The sequence below is a fragment of the Mixophyes fleayi genome, chromosome 2 (genome assembly GCF_038048845.1).
Source record: "Mixophyes fleayi isolate aMixFle1 chromosome 2, aMixFle1.hap1, whole genome shotgun sequence".
Classification (NCBI taxonomy): Eukaryota; Metazoa; Chordata; class Amphibia; order Anura; family Limnodynastidae; genus Mixophyes; species Mixophyes fleayi.
Window position 1 is genome coordinate 263,230,213 of NC_134403.1, and position 19,644 is coordinate 263,249,856.

Below are 19,644 nucleotides of genomic sequence, written 5' to 3' on the forward strand. Positions count from 1 at the left end.
ATTGTCCCCGATACTTCCCCTCCTATAGATTGCCTCGTCTGTGCCAAATACTTCGGCTTATAATATTCCTACAGACAAAGTTATTCACTCTGATGTCTGAGATATCGTCCTGTATTATCTCACTTTGAAAGACGACCTCACCCCTTCCCACCCATTACCCTTTTAATAATATGGATATTGCTTGTGTCAATACAAGTATTCATTTATGTACCATGTGTTGTTATGAACAGCAATTACATGTTTTGTGACAGTGGTTGTTTTTATTTTTTGTATTTTCCTGCTATCTTTTTTATGTCTGCTGTCACCCATGTTGATTTAATAAAAATTTGAGTAAAAAAAAAAAAAGGTAAAAGCTTTTACATTTTTGTTTTTGACACCTATGTTAGAGACTTCTGTAATGATGGTCTCCTGTGGGGTTGAATTAATATTGTTATGATGAAGTTTGAAAACAATCATCCATTCATTTGCTTCTATCTCATACGTGTGACCACATACTTTCTGTTTCACTGGATTCACCATCTCCAACCCGCCGGGGCATCCCGGTTTGGTCTTCGTCTGATAAATACACGCCGGGGGGTCAGCGCTTGTCGCCATGTATTAGCTGTAGAAATACCACAGTTTTACAAGTAACAGGTGGAGCAATAAAAGAAACCATAACTGTTTTAATGAGCCATTCGCAGTTTCACTGTACCGGCCATGTGCTTTGGGTGATGGCGATCTTCTTGTCTTCACCTTCCAAATCTTAGTCTGCAGGGGCCGGTGACACACCCATTTGTTTTCTCAGTGTCTTGGCTGTTCTTTAAACTGGACATATTAATCATCCTGCCTACGTTGGGCTTAAGGCAGCTAAGCTGTTGGTAGCTTGATTTGTGGGGGCCTGAACAAACCAAGCTCTACAGTCACAAAAGTGGCACTGGAGTGCTTGGTTTGTTAAACCGTACATGTCCTTTTCAATATCTTAAATAAGGGTGCATGGGAGGGCTAAAGGACAATTCCATCTTGCACCACTTTTTTTCTTCCACTGCTGTGTGACAGTTTCCTAGATTGGCTGTGAACTGCCATGTGTTTGTGCTCACTGCAGTCTTTGTCCGAAAGTGTATGAAAATAATATTGTGATCTGTGAGGTAGTCAAAATTGACTGGAAATGACTGGAAATTTAGTGTTATTGAGGCTACTAATAATACAGGAACAAAAAAAAGAGCTAAATGATGTGATTTCAGCATATCTTAGCAATTTCTTTTTTAAAAAAAAATACGGATCCAAAACCAAAACACGCATGGGCGGTTTTGCCAAAACCAAAACACGAAGTTAATCAAGACTCAAAACCAAAATACGGGGGTTAGTGAGCATCTCTAGTAATTATAGAAAATTAAATTAAACTATAAATATCAGTAAATTTACTTACGGTGTAAAACAAAAAATCACCAGTCAGTAAAGAGAAAACAGAGGTCATGAAAAATTACTTTCCCTCCTAACACTATAATAGAAACAAACTTTTTACACCATTGAGTAGGGGGTTGTGCAAAACTATTACTGAGGCTTAATTTTCATATTTTCATAATTTTCATATGTGCAGGGGGCCTAGCCTGGGAGAGAGGAGAGCATGTTTCACCTTATTACTTTTATGACCTTCTATTGGGCAAATGTGAGGTTCTTGGTGGGTTTTTTTTTTTTTTATTTGGCTTTGTTATATGTGCACCATTTGTAAAAGAAAACATCATACCTTCCTGTTCACAGTTGTACTTTGCCAGCAGAATGCCTCTGTGTAACTTCGCTGTGGAAATGTGTTTTTCAGTCTGATATTCTTAAAAAAAAGAATGGATAAGGCTGCGCTGGAATGAACACATTTGTTTAGGGAGGCACAATTGAAAAATTAAAGGGCGGATTGGGGGAGGGAAAGGGAGAACTAACATAAGCCATGTTCAGTAATGCCGCGGAACGCGTTCCTAAGCTAATTCAAGTCCTGGTTTTCTCGTAAGTACGCTTGATTTCAGCTGTATTATTTTCACTAGCTACAGGGCAGGTGTAAGTGCAGAGTGATAGTGATGACTTGCACAGCGTGTATCCATACCTCTATCTAGCACAGAACATGTGTATGCAAGTATGATAGACTATAAAAAGACATTGTATGTACAATATACATTAAAAGTATCTTTATGTATTTCATGTTAAATATAAGAAAAATACTTTTTTAAAAAACATTTTTAGATCCATATTTGTATTAATAATGATACTGTTAAGAGTTACTCATTTATTTTATAAGATAAATTGTTTTGTATGTGTTCTGATGTGACCTTATATTGCACATACGCTGGTGCATATACTGTAGTCTGTCTATGTAAGGCAAGTGTACTAACACTCAGATTCAAATCGAAATGGATCTTGAGATCCACTTCGATTTGAATACTGTAGGATCTACACTTAATTTCCGTGCTCATTTATATAATGCAACTTGGGTGCATGTTGCATCTGATCATTAATCAGGCCCATAGTGTTCTAGGTTAAAACCATACTTGCCTATTCTCCCGTAATTTCCGGGAGTCCTCCAGGACGAGTTGGCAACTTCCCATATCCTGATTGCATTCACTATAAAATGCCGAAATTCAAGGCATTGAATAGTGGGGGTGGGGCTCAATTATTTTGTTAATTTCAGAATGTTTTTTTTTGGTTTTTTTTTAACAGGGGGAGGGGCTATGGTAACAAAACAACGTCACCACTTCTCTTCCTACCCCCTGTCACATGATCTGTCCTCCAGGCTCTCACGGGGGACGGAATACAAAAGTTGGCAAGTGTGGTTAAAACAGGAAAAAAGTTATGTGAGTTTACACATATATGATGCCTATTTTAATTAGTTCCATGGCTGTGGTTTTTTTGGCTGTAAAAGGGGTGTTTACTTTGTCTGCAATATTGTCAAAAAATTATCAAAAAATGGATGAGCATGCTCTGAAGTGACCAGTCTTGATTGTATTCAGTCTAATAGTTGTGATTAAAATTGTCATTTGCTTCTCTGTCTGAATTGGTCCAGAATTAGGGGCTGAGTGTCTGGAATATTTAAAATGCTCCTGAACAAATAGTTCCAAACTAATCGCAGATATAGCTATATGGCATTATAAGAACCATACCTACAAATCATTGTTGTTCCTGAATAGAAGAAAAAAAATAAGTTGTGTTTTTTTTGGGATCGGAAACAAAGCTGACTCTACAGTGTTTTGCTACTCAGAGCTTTATTATAACAATCACGATTGTACATATTAGTTGGTAAAGGATTTAAAGAGGAGTATCACTGTCTACTTCAATTAAGTCCAATATTCCTTTCTGCCCCAGATGCAGTCCAAAGCCAAAGAGGCCCATTGCCTTCCCAATTTCTTTGAATTAGATGGATATGAAGGGAGGGATACTGCCTTACTTCTACATAGTAGCTTTGAACAATTAATTTGTTTACATTTTCCAGCAATTATGTAAGAGTACCTCCTACATATCTGCACTCTCTAATTCAAAACAGAAACAACCTGTCCTGTGGCCCTGAGGCACAAGGAGTCCATTAAGTGTGCTGAAGGGTTGAGGGGAGATAACCACACAGCAACAGAGTCACAGCATTGTGTAGCAAATACATAACTATACACCTTTTGTATCATTGTGTAATGTAACATGACTATAGCTTTCTGAACTCTATACAAAATGTAAGGTGTGTAAGACTGATGTCTGTGTGTACTGAGTGTTTTTCATGCTTGTAGAATGTTTGAGTAGGGGTTTTTTTTATTACAATTTTTCCATTCTTTGCTGGTTTACAACATAATTTATTTGTATACTCACACAATTGTGTGAGTATACACTAGGTTTGCAGGTTTCCTGTTCTTTTTAATGTTCATAAGTATTAGCTTGTAATTGTTTCTGTACAAGTCTCTGTGCCCACATTGGGGCTCTGCCTTTATTTTCCTGTGTAGTTTAAGCTTTTCTGTCTCTTTTGGATCCCTTCCAAGGCACTACTCTCCGCAGTTTCTTCTCTGGGAAAGTCTCTGAGATAACTCAGGCAAAAGTTTATTAGCATAAAGAGGTGGCTGGCACATTGATGCCGGACAGATGCTCTTCCTTTTTATTCTGGTCCCACTGATGTATAACTGGTGGGTAAATGACTCTACCAGACAGAGACCAAGGTGATGAGTGGTCTGACCTGCCACTTGGGCGATAACGGGCGAGTAAGCCAATCACTACAAGCAGAGAGCAGAAGGCTAGTGCAGTCAGTGCTTTTTGTCCTCTATGCCTATAACCTGTGCCAGTCTCCCTAGTCCTGGCACTAGCGCAAGCCGTTCGCACTCTGCCTCCAAGAATGGAGACACGTAGACATACCCTACATTCCTCTCCTGGAAGTAGTCTGGTGACATTGTATGAGTTCTGACCCACGGGAAGTCTTGCACGCTCAACGCTTGCACCAGGTGTCAAGCAGCTCCAACGAAGGCTGCATCCAAGTGTATTAAGAGGTGGAATCCAGGAGAGCAACAAATGACGCTCACCCACTTCTCCCACCCGCAGTTGGACAGGGTCATCTCTAGCTGGGTACAGCTGGTTGACCATCAGGTGCACACTTTTGTAATCTGCTCCCACCAGATTCTGTGCTACACAGGTATATACCCCAGCATGGGCTGATGACACTACTTGTATCTCCAGTGTCCCTTCTTCTTGTACTTTGTAGCCACCCCACTCTGCAGATACTCCTAGCTGCTCTCCTGAGGGTGTGACCCAATAAATTTGTGGTTCCGGTTCAGCAAGTGCTCGGCAGTGTAAAGTGATGCTTTGCCCATTGGATGCCCGTACACGAGGTGAAAAACTTGGTATAGGGATGAGGGGCAGGCATCGATCACTCATCTCACGAAAAGGGACTAATCGTAATTGTGTGCGCCTTAATTCCGGAGGCTCAGCACACAATGTTGATTGAGGTTCCATAAAACGGACATGAGGGGCAGTAGCATTGACCCAACGGATAACACAATCGCATCTCAATGGATTTCCGTGCATGGCAATTTCCTGAAGATTTGGTAGTGACTCAACAGTCTCCCTATGCAAAGAACTTAGCGCATTGTTATTAAGCATTAGTGTTTCCATACGTGGCAGTTTCTGGAAGGCCCTAGGGTGAATAAAAGAAAGTTTAGGATTGTTGGTGACTTCTAACTTGGTCAATTCTGGTAAGTTCACTAATGCCAGTTCATCAATAGATACTAACTCTTCCATACTGTTTAAACCGAGTTCCTTTAGCTGAGACATGTTTGCAAAGTCTTTTTGCTGGATTCTACTCAATGGGTTCTTGTTGAGATCCAAAAACTTCAGGCTGGGCACCCTTTGCAGGGCACTCTTAGGCACCTTGATCAGTTTGTTGTCATACAAAGAGAGGCTTTCTAAGTTCATCAATCCTTCTAGGGCAAAGTCTGATATTTCCTTCAGCCCCATACCTGCTAGAACAAGACTTCGTAAATTGGAGAGTGGCTTAAAGTTCATGTCCAGGATTAAACTAACCTTGTTGCCACCAACCATTAATACTTCTAGGGCTGGCATCTCCTTAAACCATTGGTTATCCAGGCTTGTCAGTAAGTTTGAATTCAGATGCAGTCGGAGTAGACGATGAAGTCCAGAGAATGCTTGGGGAGATATGTCAGATAATTGATTGTGATTCAGGTACAACTCTTCCAAGATCTCAAGCCCAGAAAAACTATTGTTGGGCAAGTTTTCCAGCTGGTTTTCTTCAAGGTGTAGGCTTACAAGGTTTGGTAGGTGTCTGGCATTAAAATCTCTGATATGGGAGAAGCTGTTCTGTGACAAGTCCAGCTCTGTCAGATTTTCCAGGTAACCTACTTCTTGTTGTTCCAGATATGCAATATTGTTGCTCTGTAGGAGAAGTGTATGAGTGCCAGATGGTAGAGCGCTTGGAATAGCTGTGACAAAAAGGTCATTGCAGTCTACAGTGTTGGCCTCTCTATAGGCCGACCTTGGTGTGTACCAGGGACGGATCTGGCAGACGCATTGTGATGGGCACTGCACCTTCCAGGGCACAGCAGGGATTCCTGCTAGTGTGGAGGATGCCCAAAACAGGATCATTTTAACCACAAGAAGTCTCATCCTGCAGCCAGGAGAAGGATAGTTAAAGGTAACCTTCCACATTGATCAAATGTGCAAAGAAAATTTTATTTAATTAGTGTGAGGCAGCAGATATATCCAGAATATGTTCTCATAAACTGCCTGTGTTAGCAATCCTCTTCCATCATTGTGAACACCAGGGTACTGGGCTCTTCTTGTCTGTATCTCCAAAAGCATAATTTAGCCGTCCAACTGTTGATTTGATCTGTGGAGACAAAGCTTTATTGTTAGGATTGGAATGTTCAAGAACAGATTACTTTGTAGTTTGTGCTATTAACTATGTTAATTAACTATGTTAATGTCACTATGTTGAATCCAATTTATTGTATATGTTCTCCTTGTCATCTATTACATCGTCTTCTCTGTACATTTATCACCTTTCTCTCGACCTATTCCTTCATTCTTTCACTACCATTCTCCCACTCAAAACACCTCTTTCCTTTTATTCTTTTCTCCCCATTTCCAGTTTTCTCCATCCCTAGTGTTTTTTTTTTAATTCATCTCCTCCTCCCTCTGCATCGCCCCCACAGGCTGAGTCTTTTCTTCCATGGCCCTTTCTTTCCAATGAGCCTCTCGCTTGTCGCCATGGCGACAGATCAGCAAGCATCAGACATGTTCTATTTGGCCAGATATGCAGCTCTGGCCTCAAAAGGATAGTGTTAAGAGAAAAAGGAGTTGGTGAGCGCTACAAATAGCCTAGACGTACATACTTGTTTTCTGATCAACCTTGAGTTTTAACTCCTCTGACTTTCGCATCGCATTTTAATGTAACATTAACAATATAAGACGTATAAAAATAATTTAAGAATCAATTGGATTTTTTTGTTTTCTTATGGTTATTCTAATTAGAACATGTGGTAAATTAATATCCAGGGAAATTCTTTCACCTTTCGCCTTCATCTGTGGCTTTCCTGCTTTATTGTGAGATTTGTTATAGCTTGTAACAACTCTTAAAAATTATTGCTGATATGTTATTACAGAGATGCGTCTTTCTTTGATTAAATGTTTTGTTTTAACTCATCACTAAGATTAATGGTAATGTGCGGCCTTTTTGAAGGTTAGAGGCCCACACCATGACAAGTGTATCAGGTTGCCTATCACTGCTTTAAACCCTTTCCACACCACCGCTTTGTAATATACAGTGTATTTTACATTGTTGCTGTTGTACTGTAGGTCTATAAATAACCAATATTGACAAAGCTTTATTAGTATCTGTCTTCCAATACAACAACAATTATGACTGATCACCATTGCACCTCTTCTTCTTACTTTCATTAATATCATGTTAAGTAAATGTGTAACTTCTCTGTAAAGGTAACTTCCCTTTGCAGTACAAAATGATCTGTCTCTTGTAAAATGCTGTGCATACTATAGGTCAGGGGTAGGCAACCTGCGGCTCTCCATGTGTTTGTGAAACTACAAGTCCCAGCATGCTTTGCCAGTAGATAGTCAGCAGATAGGTGGCAAGGCATGCTGGTATTTGTAGTTTCACAACACCTGGAGAGCTGCAGGTTGCCTACCCCTGCATAGGTGGACAGGCATTTACAATACTTATATACAGAAAATGCAGAGCATGAGCCAGAAACACGTGGCAGGGTTGTACATTGTTAATAAGGGGATAAGGACAATGGAACACTTTGAAGTAAGTAATATTCCTTTAGGTTGGTGTAGAAAAATAATGGATCATAAGTATCCACTTTTGGTGATCATTTCTTAATTCTGATCAAAACATGACTTTCCAATAATAGCTGAAGTAGGTTTTTCATAAAGCAATTTATATACTAATCAACAAACGGCTAGTACAGTAGATGAGGTTGTTGTAAGAGAAGGTTTATAAATTGATAAACTCAGAAAGAATTCAAGCAGCACCCCAAGAAAAGAAACAGACTGACACTAGTCACCGGGAGAGGCTGATCATAATGCAAGTGATGTTTGGGCAATAAGGTTGATTATACAAAGTGGTCTATGAAGGATCTGGCTTTGAAGCTAGACATTCCAGAAATATAAGGCGGGGGGCAAGGTTCAAACAGTTGAAATGTGGACAAGGGGGTGAAGTTATAGACAGAGGTAAACAGCAGGAAATAATGTGCGAATCAAAGATTAATATTTAAAAAAATAAATAAAAAATATACATAATATTAAAACAATATAGGAAGGTCACAATTCATATTAAAATGACTTGAAAGACTTACAGTATCAGTACCCAAGAAAGAAAGGGTCATCAATATTAAATCCACAATACAGTATTTACCTTTGAAAGGAAAAAAATAATAATAATGTAACTGAAGAAAAAGCGGTGAGATGTGCTAAAGTCTGGACAATTTTTTCAGTGTACTGTAATCTGTTTTAAAGCCAGTGCCGGAGCCCTTAGAATAGTATTGTCTGGTTAGAGAGAGGGATCTGCATGGAAAGCCACCTCCTTCTATAGACTGAAGCATAGAGCAGAGGTAATTTATAACCCCTGCAGTGTCAGACTGAGCACTTAATACCCAGAAATGAGGGGGAAGGATACTCACAGTCAAAATATGTGAGCAATAGAAGCAGGGAGCATCAGAAGAACGGTGTATTGGAAAGAAAGAGTGAGATAGATATATACAGGTAGAAAAACAATGAGATTTCAGTTACAGTGCAAGAAGGGAATAGTGAAAGTAACACAAGGGAAGAACAGTTTTTAAAATAAAAAGTAAAGTGATCAGACAAGAGGAGATGGAAATGCACAAAACAGAGCGGGCTGACGTATATTACTAAGGGTCTGTATTACAATTGGTCTGGACTTATAATATAGGTCAAGGGAGAAAATGACAGACAGGATGAAAGTGTTATTTTTCTGCTTATCAAGCTTTTTTTTTTTTTAATCAAGTATTTTTATTGGTATTTCACAAAAAAAACCAGACATATAAAAAAACATACAAAGGAAAACAATCGCAAGTATGACTCAATCAAAGACAGGAACATTTTCCATATACGAACATTGCAAAATTACAACAGATGTGCTAAACTCGTTGAGAAGCATGAGCAAGAAGAAAATCTCACACATGACTATCCATGCAGATACAATAAGAAGGCCTGCATAATCCACCTGTGAGCCATAGTGGCACAACTAGACACTGCAAGTAAGGCACAGAGTGTGTGACATTTGACCTGGGGACCTGTAGACTTATGCACTTGGGCCCCATTGACTCGGGGCAACAAGTGTGTATGAAGACTCAAGCCACCTATACCATCATATTTCTTTAAGGCCTGCCTGCTGGTATACACAAACTTCTCATGCCTTATAGTAGTGTTGACCAATGCTTTCCAATTTTTTTTTCTCAATTCCTTGTTAGATGCTCCAGTATACATACATAATCCACATACCCTTGTAACGGATCCCCTAGGTTCCCCTGCACTGTATCCCACATCCCTACAGAGCATACAACATTTACTATAATTTTAAGCACAGGCAAACATTGGTCATACAGTTGCGATAACATAATAGCTACAATCAAAACTGAGTCTGATTAACCTTAACCTTAATATTAAAAACCTATACCCCCACCCTGTATACTTCACCCAAAGCTAAAGTATACCTTAATCCCTAACTACAGTTAACTTAGGATACTCATCAAGCCAGCATACGACCACCAATTGAGCCCGCACTACTCAGAACAGCCAGGGTCCAACAAGGAAAGCCGCCCAGCAACCAGCGGAGTAAGGAGGTAAGATCCCAAGGAAGATCAGAGAGAAAGACAGAAAAAGAGAAACAAGAGACAGGAAAAAAGGTAAGGAAAAGAAAAAAGGGGCAAACTGAGACCAAGATCAGCCTTAAAGTCATGGGCTCTCCTGCCCGTTATTTCTCCCGTTACTTCTTATAGTGGCATTTGCAAAACAATATACCTTATCAACACATATTAAGCAGCATTTAGAAAATGAACATTAGAGAAAGCTTTGTTACTGACATTCCAAATCATGGTGCACAGGGAGATTCAGCACCATAGTGTCCCGAGGACAAGGGAGAGAGACAAATGACAAATATCAGGCATCATACGTCAGCGTCCACCAGCAGCCAGACGGTCAATCCAGGGAGTAGCCTCCCGGGGAGTATCAAAATAGGATGTGCGGCCCTCCGAAACCACCCTTAGCCGGGCGGAGAAGATCATAGCATATGGAATTTGTAAGTCACACATTCCTCTCTTAACAAGGATGAATTACGCCCTATTTTTTGTACATCCTAAGCAAAATCAGGATACACCGCTACTCATTGCCCATTTTATTCCACAGGGCCTTTCTGTCTGGCCAAGCGCAGCACAGCATCACGGTCATGATAGTGCAGGAGTTTAGCTATAAAGGTGCGAGGAGAAGCTCTATGTGGCGGGGCCTGGAATGCGGTGGGCCCACTCAACTGCAAATTGAGCTGTAAATGAATCTGAGCCAAACAATTGCGCCAGCCACTTCTTCAGGATTCAGGGGCAGCACCCTCTGCCTTCTCAGTAGAGATGTTCACTGACCCCCATGTTTTGGTTTTGGATCTGGATTAACTTTGTGTTTTGGTTAAACTGCCCTTGCGTGTTTTGGTTTTGGTTTTGGATCTGTATATTTTTAGAAAAATAGCTAAAATCCCATAATTTTGCTCCTTTTTTGTTCCTGCATTATTATTAACCTCAATAACACTAATTTCCAGTCATTTCTAGTCAATTTTGACCACCTCACAGGTCACAATATTATTTTCATACACTTTTGGACAAAGACTGCAGCGAGCTGACTGGATGCTAAGCGACAGAGCAACGACACAAACACACAGTAGTTCATAGCACATCTAGGAAACATTGACACGCAGCAGTGGCAAAAAAGAAAAGTGGTGCAAGATGTAATTGTCCACCCACCCACCCACCCTTATGTAAGATATTGAAAAGGACCATGTACAGTTTGACAAACCAAGCACTCCAGCGACAAGCAGTGCCAATTTTGTGGCTGAAGTGCTTGGTTTATTTGGGCCCCCACAAAACGAGCTACAAGTAGCTTAGCCGCCTTAAGCCTAACATTGCTGTCAATGAACTCTACATTATTAAACCATGTCTACTCGTGCTGCATATTTAATTTCCTTATCCTCTGTGGATACCTCCTTCTCATCCCTGAAAACTGTCAAACTTATGTAGACACAGGAATGGACAATGCAATTGGTGTGGCATTAGATCTGCTTCAGAAAAACTGTGACACGGAACATGTGGGCAGCATGGAATCTGTCATATTAGAATACGCTGCATTGAACAGAGATTTAAACCAATATATAGACGCAGTTGAGGAAACTGTATTTAAGTTAAAATGTGACCCACCGGATGAGATCCTGGATTTAAGAGTGCTTGTACACGAGAGATACACTGAATAATACAGAGGAGGCCCTGAGGCAGGACGATAAATATGTCCAGTTTAAAGAACAGCTAAGAGACCTGAGAAAACAAATGGTTGTGTCACCAGCCCCTGCAGACTAAGCTTTGGAAGATGAAAACGAGGAGATCGCCGTCACAGAGCACTCCTATTACACAGTAGGAGATGGTGAACCCAGTGAAAAACAAAGTATATGGTCACACATATGAAAGAAGCAATTGAAAGGCTGATTGAAAACAAACTTCAGAAGGGTAACTACACCAGGTGTCCAAAAATTTGCTGTGATCATTCTGGCATGAGTATATCGGATCTTGTTCCAGACAATGCACTAAAAAGAGTCATTGAAATTCACATAAAAAAAGCAAGATCATCACTGAGCTCCGAATCAGCCCCAATTCCCCAAAAATTAAAATATAGCTAGGTACCTTTGACATAAAGTGCAGATTACAAACACTTTTTGCAATACTGATGAAACAGCTGGAAAGTGGAAGGTTTGAATAATCCATATACACGTCTATTTAGACGTGTATATGTTTACATTAGTTCTGCAAGCAACGTTGTTCTTTGTTAATAAAACTGTTGTCTTTATACTGTTCAAAAAATTAATTACAATCCTCCACCATTCGTTGGATGTTGATAGTAGGATGAGGTGGAGTTACAGCAGAGGTTTCACCTTTTTTCGTCAATTATTTTACAGTAGACCAGACATCAAAATTTTTTGAGTCATGCATCACAATGGGTGTCTGAGTTTTGCAAAGCACACAACAGTATATAGCACATGTAGGGAACATTGGCACACAGCGGTAGCTGAAAGAAAAAGAGGTGCAAGATGGAATTGTCCTTGGGAACTCCCACCCACCCTTATTTTGGATCTTAAAAAGGACATGCACACTTTAACAAACCAAGCACTTCAGCGACAAGGAGCCACTTTGAGGTTGATGTGCTTGGTTTGTTTGGGCCCCCACAAAACAAGCTAACAATGGGCTTAAAGCACCTAAGGTAACAGTGCTGTTAATGAACTCTACTGTTGCAAGATGTTGTTGTCATCATCCTCAGCCTCATCCTCACTCTCATCAGTGTGTACATCATCCTCACACATTATTAATTCATCACCGCTGGAATCCACCATTACAAAAGTCTCTGTATTTTGATGTAATTGGCGGGAAAGGCCTTCCTCGTGGAAATTGTAGTTCATTTTTATGAACATCATCTTTTCCATCTTTTGAGGAAATAGCATCCTACGCCGATCCCTGACAAGGTTCCCGGCTGTGCTGAAAACTCTTTCCGAGTACACACTGGAGGATGGGCACCTTAGGTGGTGCATAGCGAGTTGGTACATGGGTCTCCAAATTCCCCTTTTTTCCACCCAGTATGTAAATGGACTGTCTGATGTGTCTATTTCTATGCTGTCATTAAAATAATCCTCCACCATCCTTTGGATGTTGATAGTAGGATCAGGTGAAGTTACGGCAGTGGTGTCACATTTTTTGGTCAATTCTTTTAGACCAGACCAGATGTCAAAATGTTGTGCAGAGTCATCTGCACCATCCCTGGGCCTCTTGGGAAAGCTAAGTTTCTTCCTAGCAGGAGTTGACTGAGAAACTGAAGGAGGAGACGCCGTGTTGTCACGTTACACTTGAACAGTAATCTTCCTCACCAAGAGCTCCTTGCATCTCCTGAGATCTGGGTCAGTTGGAAACAAAGAGAAGACCTAGGATCAAGCACATTCGCCAAAATGTAGTGATCCGATTTCAAGATTTTGATAACTCTTGGATCCTGGCGAAGCGAATAAAGTACTTGATCTACAAGTCCGACATACTTAGCATAATTGCTTTGTTTAATCTCTTCAGTGTCTCAAGCTGCTTTTCCAAAAGTCTAATTAAGGGAATCACTTGGCTCAAGCTAGCAGTGTCTGAACTCACGTCACAGTCAACTACTTTGAATGCTTTCAGCACCTTGCACAACACGGAAAGTATTCTCCTCTGCGCTAGAGTAAAATACATTCCCCCTCCTTTCCCAATGTTATGGCTTGTGGAGTAAGCGTGGATGGCTTTTCGCTGTTCCTCCATCCTCAGAAGCATATACAGGGTGGAATTCCACCTTGTTACCACCTCTTGCTTCAGTTGGTGACAGGGCAAAGTAAATTTTTCTTGTAGCTGCTGCAATCTCCTACATGCTGTTTCAGAATGGCGGAAATGTCCAGATATTTTACGTGTCACAGACAGCAACACCTGAACGTCCCTGTCATTTTTCAAAAAGCTCTGTACCACCAAGTTGATTGTGTGAGCAAAACAGGGAATGTAATGGAATTCACCCAGCTGTCATGCTCTCACAATATTGGTGCCGTTAATGACGTATCCTGAGGAGAGTCCAAGTGGGATAAGCCATGTTGCAATGACATCCCTTAGTTTTTGTAACAGATTGTCAGATTATCTTAGTGAAGCCGGTGATACACAGAGTAGCCTCTGAAAAATGTGACGTAGTTGGGTACATGCTGCTGCTGTTCCTGCTGGTGAAAGTGAATCACCAACCCAGTGGGCTGTCACAGTCATATAATCTTTAGTTTGCCCAGTTCCGCTTGTCCACATATCTGTGGTTAAGTGTACAATGGGTACAATGGCATTTTGTAACCCAATTACTACATTTTTACAAACCTTCTTGTACAGGTGAGGAATTTTCTTGTAAAATGGTGTTATGATGGAATTTGGTAACAGGGACACAAGACCTCAATTAACTGTCTAAAACCAGTTGCAGTAACAGTGGATATTGGACGCACATCTAAAACTAGCATAGTCGCCATGGCGTCTGTGATCCACTTTGCGACTCGGTGACAGGTTTCATACTTGCATCCTCTTGCAAAGGATTGTTTAACAGTCAATTGTTGTAAACTACTAGTAGCCTTCTTCTTGGTCTGCTTCTTAGTTGAAGATCCACCCCCAGCAGCAACAGCAGCGGGACTAACGCTCAATAATTCTTCAGAGGAATCATGGATAGTGGAGGAGTCTTCTAGCCTTAGCAGCTTGGATGCAGGATTAACTCTGATTGCTGCAGAGGATATTGATGAGGACGGTGTTGTGGGTGTGGATTGCAGATGCCGGGATCTAGGTGAGAGAAGGGAGCTAGCTGAAGGTGGACTGCTTGTTTTTTTTAGTATAAGTTTAATATTTTCCCAACAGCTTGCCATGAACTCGCCTCAAATGGCGTAACATGGATATAGTTCCTAGATGGTTAAGGTCTCTACCTGTAGTGACTGTGGCTTTACAAATGCTATAAATGGCTAGACCACTGTTGTCAGGATTTGGGTAAAAATAATTTCACAAATAAGAGGTGAATTTTTTGGCCTTATGCCCAGGCATGACAATGGCCTTCTTCTTATCACGTTCAAGAACTGCTTCCACTGGTGCAGGCCTTACACAAACAACATCATCCTCATCAACATCCTCATTAGCGTCATCATCAGCTACACAAATATTCTCCTCATCCTGTTGCAATTCCAAAGTGGCATCCTCAATTTGTGTATCACCGGCTACAGTTGGGTTGCTCATCCACACATCTGCAGAAATGCTGAAAGGAGGCTTCTTTATGAGTAAGGTCAGGCTTACACCCAGCACTTGTGGATAGACTCTCTTCAGGGATTTGAGTAATTTCTGAATCTGAACATACTGTTTCTTCTAATGCCTTACGGTTTTCTTCCAGCTCGGCTTTTACACGTAAAAGTATTTGGACACCACTTTTTGAGTCAGAATGACAAGGTCTCGCATCGTCATGACTGACCTTACAAGAAGATGGCTCACTGACAGTTGCAGAACTAGCACTCATAGAGAATGGCGAAGGCCTGATTTTTCACTTGCCCCTGAATGTGTAGAATGGCATGTTGGCAATGTTATTTTTTTCAGCACTTAACTTTGCCTGGATTACAGGTGTTTTTTTCTTTACCAAGGTTAAAGGTGCTTTTTTACGTTTTTGTTTCCATGACTTAAAAACACTATGCACTGTATCATAGGCTTTAGCGGATGAAATAGAGGGATTACTATCATCATACAAATGTGACTGTAGACTTTTAATAACACCGCCAGCTCTATTATTATAATTTCGGTTTCAGCACTGAAAACTGCCACCTCTCCTGTTTCTGAGTGAGCTATGGCACAGTAAAATATCACTGGAGACTTTTAATTACACTGCCAGTCCTATTATTACAATTTTGCTTTCAGTACTGAAAACAGTCACCACTTCTGTTTCTGTGTGAGCTATGTCACTGGAGACTACCAAGAGCACTGCCACCCCTCCTCTTTCTCTTTCATTAATGACGCTGCCCAACTGCACTGCAGACTGCCAACAACCCTGCTACCTCTTCTGTTTCTCTCTGTGAAATGACGCTGGATCTCCGTGGAGGGCGGTACTTATAGAATCCAAAACTTGCAATCCAAAGACGCAGCAATGAAGTTTTGCCTCATTTTCACATTCAAGGGCGCGCAAAAGTACCGAGCCGAGCTCGGATCTGCGAACTTCGGATGGGCTCGGTTCTCGGAGAACCGAGCCCGAATATCTCTATTTGTCAGGCAATCCAACCAAGCGGATGTTATTTTGGTGCCCTTCGATATCCTTTTAAACTTTTGTTTAAACATGGAAACTTGTGCCTCGAGACCCTCGAACTTGCCCCTCACTAGTGCGGAAGCATCCTCCAATGTAGAAACACAAGTCTCCACCTCGCCCACTCTCTCCCTAATTTTCTGCATGTAATGCCGAAGTAGGAAGAGGTCTGTCTACATCTTTCCAATTTTTTCCATCACAGGGTCAGCCGGAGGAGCTGGGTAGGAGGACGAACCGTAGGATTGCGTCAGCACTGAGTTCGGAGTATCTCCCAAGCTACCAGTAGTGGTGGAGAAGCGATCAAAACGCCCTAACCTTCCCGCCGCAGCGGACTGGCTATGCTTCAATATGATGTTGGGGATGAAGTGGTATAGCACCTTGGAGCGATGCCAAAGAGTAGTTATCTTACAGTCTCATATATAACTCAGCAACAAGCCTGAAGTAATACAAATGCCTGTGTGTCTCAGAGTGTAATACTGGCTTTAGGTTGGCCCATATTTATATAGCTTGCAAAGTCACAGTAGGGTGGATTCCAGCATATGTTACAGAGTATAGCACAGGCTCCCAGCCATACATGCAATGGTTGACAGTAATGAACTTTGGGGAGATGGATGTCACCAGTAGTGGTGACCAAACCTGTGCACCAGCTAGCATCTGATGTTAAAGTGCGATAACAGAGCACCTCCCATCATTTATAAGTTTGGTGTGTGCAGTCACCCCCAATCCAGGGCTATATAGTGTCTGCAGCACAAACTGGCGGGAAAAGAGAGAACCGATAACCAGACAGCACCCTGCATCCCCGCAGGAGTTCACTGAGGGAAATCAGCACCAATCACAGAGTCAGCTCACGATACCCATCTGGGGAGCCTCTGTCGCAGGAGAGAGACCGCAATCTGTAAGTATATGCAGGCACAGGTGGGAGCCGCTCCCAGACCGCCCCTTTGCACGCTCACCGGCCCGACAGGCACACACGTTGAAGCTATCGGATATGGTGCCGCCAGCCATACGTACCGAGCCCAATCAAGGTAGGGGGTGTAAGTTAGTTGTTTTCCGCTGCTCCCCCACTGTCCCGGCCTCTCGCGCAGATTACCACCACACTCTCAAGTGCTGAAAACAATGTCTCCGCAGGTAAACAGTGTCAGCAGCAGGTCAGGGGTCTAGTTCTTAATCCAAATATTCACTTTGGCCACAATACAAGAGGTTATCAGGATATATGGGCTGGAGAGCGTGCAATTGTGCTTGCTACTCCATGCTTCTCCAGGCCACACCGCCATCAAGTTTTTATTTAATTTTTTTAAATCTCTTTATTTTCATTTTCACATATGAATATGCTGATTATGCCATTTAAGAATGTAGCACATGTTCAATACAATATCTTGACAACTGCAAGTAATAAACAAAACATGTGCTAGAGTCCTTAATCCAAGGTATAGTACAGTCGTGATCAAAAGTTTTGAGAATGACATAAGTATTGGTTTTCACAAAGTTTGCTGCTTCAGTGTTTTTAGACCTTTTTGTCAGATGATGCTATGGTATACTGAAATAAAATTACAAGCATTTCACAAGTGTCAAAGGCTTTTATTGACAATTACATTAAGTTTATGCAAAGAGTCAATATTTGCAGTGTTGACCCTTTTTTTTTGAAGAACTCTGCAATTCGCCCTGGCATGCTGTCAATCAACTTCTGAGCCACATACTGACTGATGGCCGCCCATTCTTGTCTAATCAATGCTTGGAGTTTGTCAGAATTTGTGGGTTTTTGTTTGTCCACACGCCTCTTGAGGATTGAGCACAAGTTCTCAATTGGATTAAGGTCTGGGGATTTTCAAGGCCATAGATCCAAAATTTTGATGTTTTGATCCTAAGCTACTTAGTTATCACTTTTGACTTACGGCAAGGTGCTCCATCATGCTGGTACTGAGGAGAACAGGGATCTAGGAGTCACTATTTCATGTGATGTAAATGCAGGTAAGCAATATAACAAATCAATGAGAAAGACAAGTCAGATGCTTGGTTGCTTAGGAAGAGCAATCAGTAACAGAAAGAAGTAATAATGTCACTGTATAGGCGATAAATACATTAGAGACTGTACAAAGAAGGGCAACTAAAAGGGTGCATGGCCTAAAGCACAAACGTACCCAAAAAGACTAAAGGATCTTAATATGTATAATATGGAGCATAGAAGGAAAAGGGGGACATGACAGAAACTTTCAAATATATCAAGGGTTTTAACACGGTACAGGAGAAAAACATTCTTCAATGTATTGATAAATATTCGAACACAAGGACATGCACTGAAACTGGAGGAAAGTAGGCTCAGAGGAAATTTGAGAAAAAATTAGTTCACAGACAGGGTGGTGGATAAGTGGAATAGCGACGAGAGAGATGAGGGGCCGCGATCATGTTAGTATTTTTTATTTTAAGTTTTCCGCTCCCCCACCAACGAAGAGAGGAGCGATCAGGGTCGGGGCCTCCCGGGGGATAGCTCGGTCACCTGGTGGGCCAGTCCGACCATAGCTACATCTTCTGATAATTTTGGGATGATGTTTATTGTTTAGGATTATGGTTATTTAAGATTTAGGATTAAACCTAGCAATGTAATTAAAGAGATCATTATTTTTTTGTTTTACATAGGAAAATTAGGATAACACTAACTCAACTGACTCACATTAGGTGAAGGACAGTTCTGAGTTACAAGATTTCATAGAGCGTTTTAAAATGTTTTTTTTAAGGCATTCTGAAAGTAATTTAGTAGTTAGTATACACTTGCCAGCAATGAAAGTGATTGTGAATAAACCCAAATAAAGATCAGCTGTTCCTGTAGGATATCCATGCACTTTTCTTGTTGCATCTTACTAGCATAGACATGGTCCACCACAAGGAGCTTTCAAAACATCTGTAGGAATTTATTGTTGAAAGATACCACTCAGGAGAGCGGTAGATAAGAATTTCAAAGTCATCACATGTACCATGGAACACTATAAAGATGAGCATCAACAAGTGGAGAAAATGTGGCACAACAAGGCCAAGATCTGGACTTTCTTCCTAAGTTGATGACAGGACAGGAAGAAAATTCATCAGGGGTGCTACCAAGAGACCTATGGCAATATTAAAGGAGCTGCAGAAATATCTGTCAGGAACTGGTCATTTCCTGCATGTGGCAACAATCTCCTGCATTTTGCACATGTCTGTGCCATGGTGTAGGGTTGGAAGACGGATGTCACGCTTCAATGTAAATCACTGTTATGGAGCCCAGGATGTGATGAAAGCATAGCGGTGTTTATCATGGAGGAGAGTGTGGCAATCTCCAGCATCTGCCCACTTCCTAGTGAAGTGGGTAGAATTAGGTCCAAAACGCCGCAATTGTGTTTGGCCCCCTGCTATAAAATGATGCGTTTGCATCATTACATCATGGGGGCGGGTCCAAAATGATGCAAATTTTGGACCCCCGCCCCCCATTACGCCCACCTCCCCCGACAGGCTCCCGGAAGCCAACTTTAGAAAATTGGCAAGTATGGTGTTTATTGATCAGAAAATACAGAACAATAGTACGAACCAACTATT

The 19,644-nt window shown here is 41.3% G+C and overlaps 1 protein-coding gene across 1 annotated transcript in view; it reads right to left on the bottom strand.

The window, feature by feature from the left end:
* Positions 1 to 3,207: 3,207 nt before the first annotated feature.
* LRRN2 (leucine rich repeat neuronal 2) overlaps positions 3,208 to 19,644 on the bottom strand; it is a 41,945-nt gene continuing 25,508 nt past the window's right edge. Inside the window, exon 2 of the mRNA XM_075196087.1 lies at positions 3,208 to 6,331. Coding sequence (XP_075052188.1) covers positions 4,042 to 6,150 — 2,109 coding nt within the window. The 5' untranslated portion in view covers positions 6,151 to 6,331 and the 3' untranslated portion in view covers positions 3,208 to 4,041. The remainder of the gene's footprint in view (positions 6,332 to 19,644) is intronic.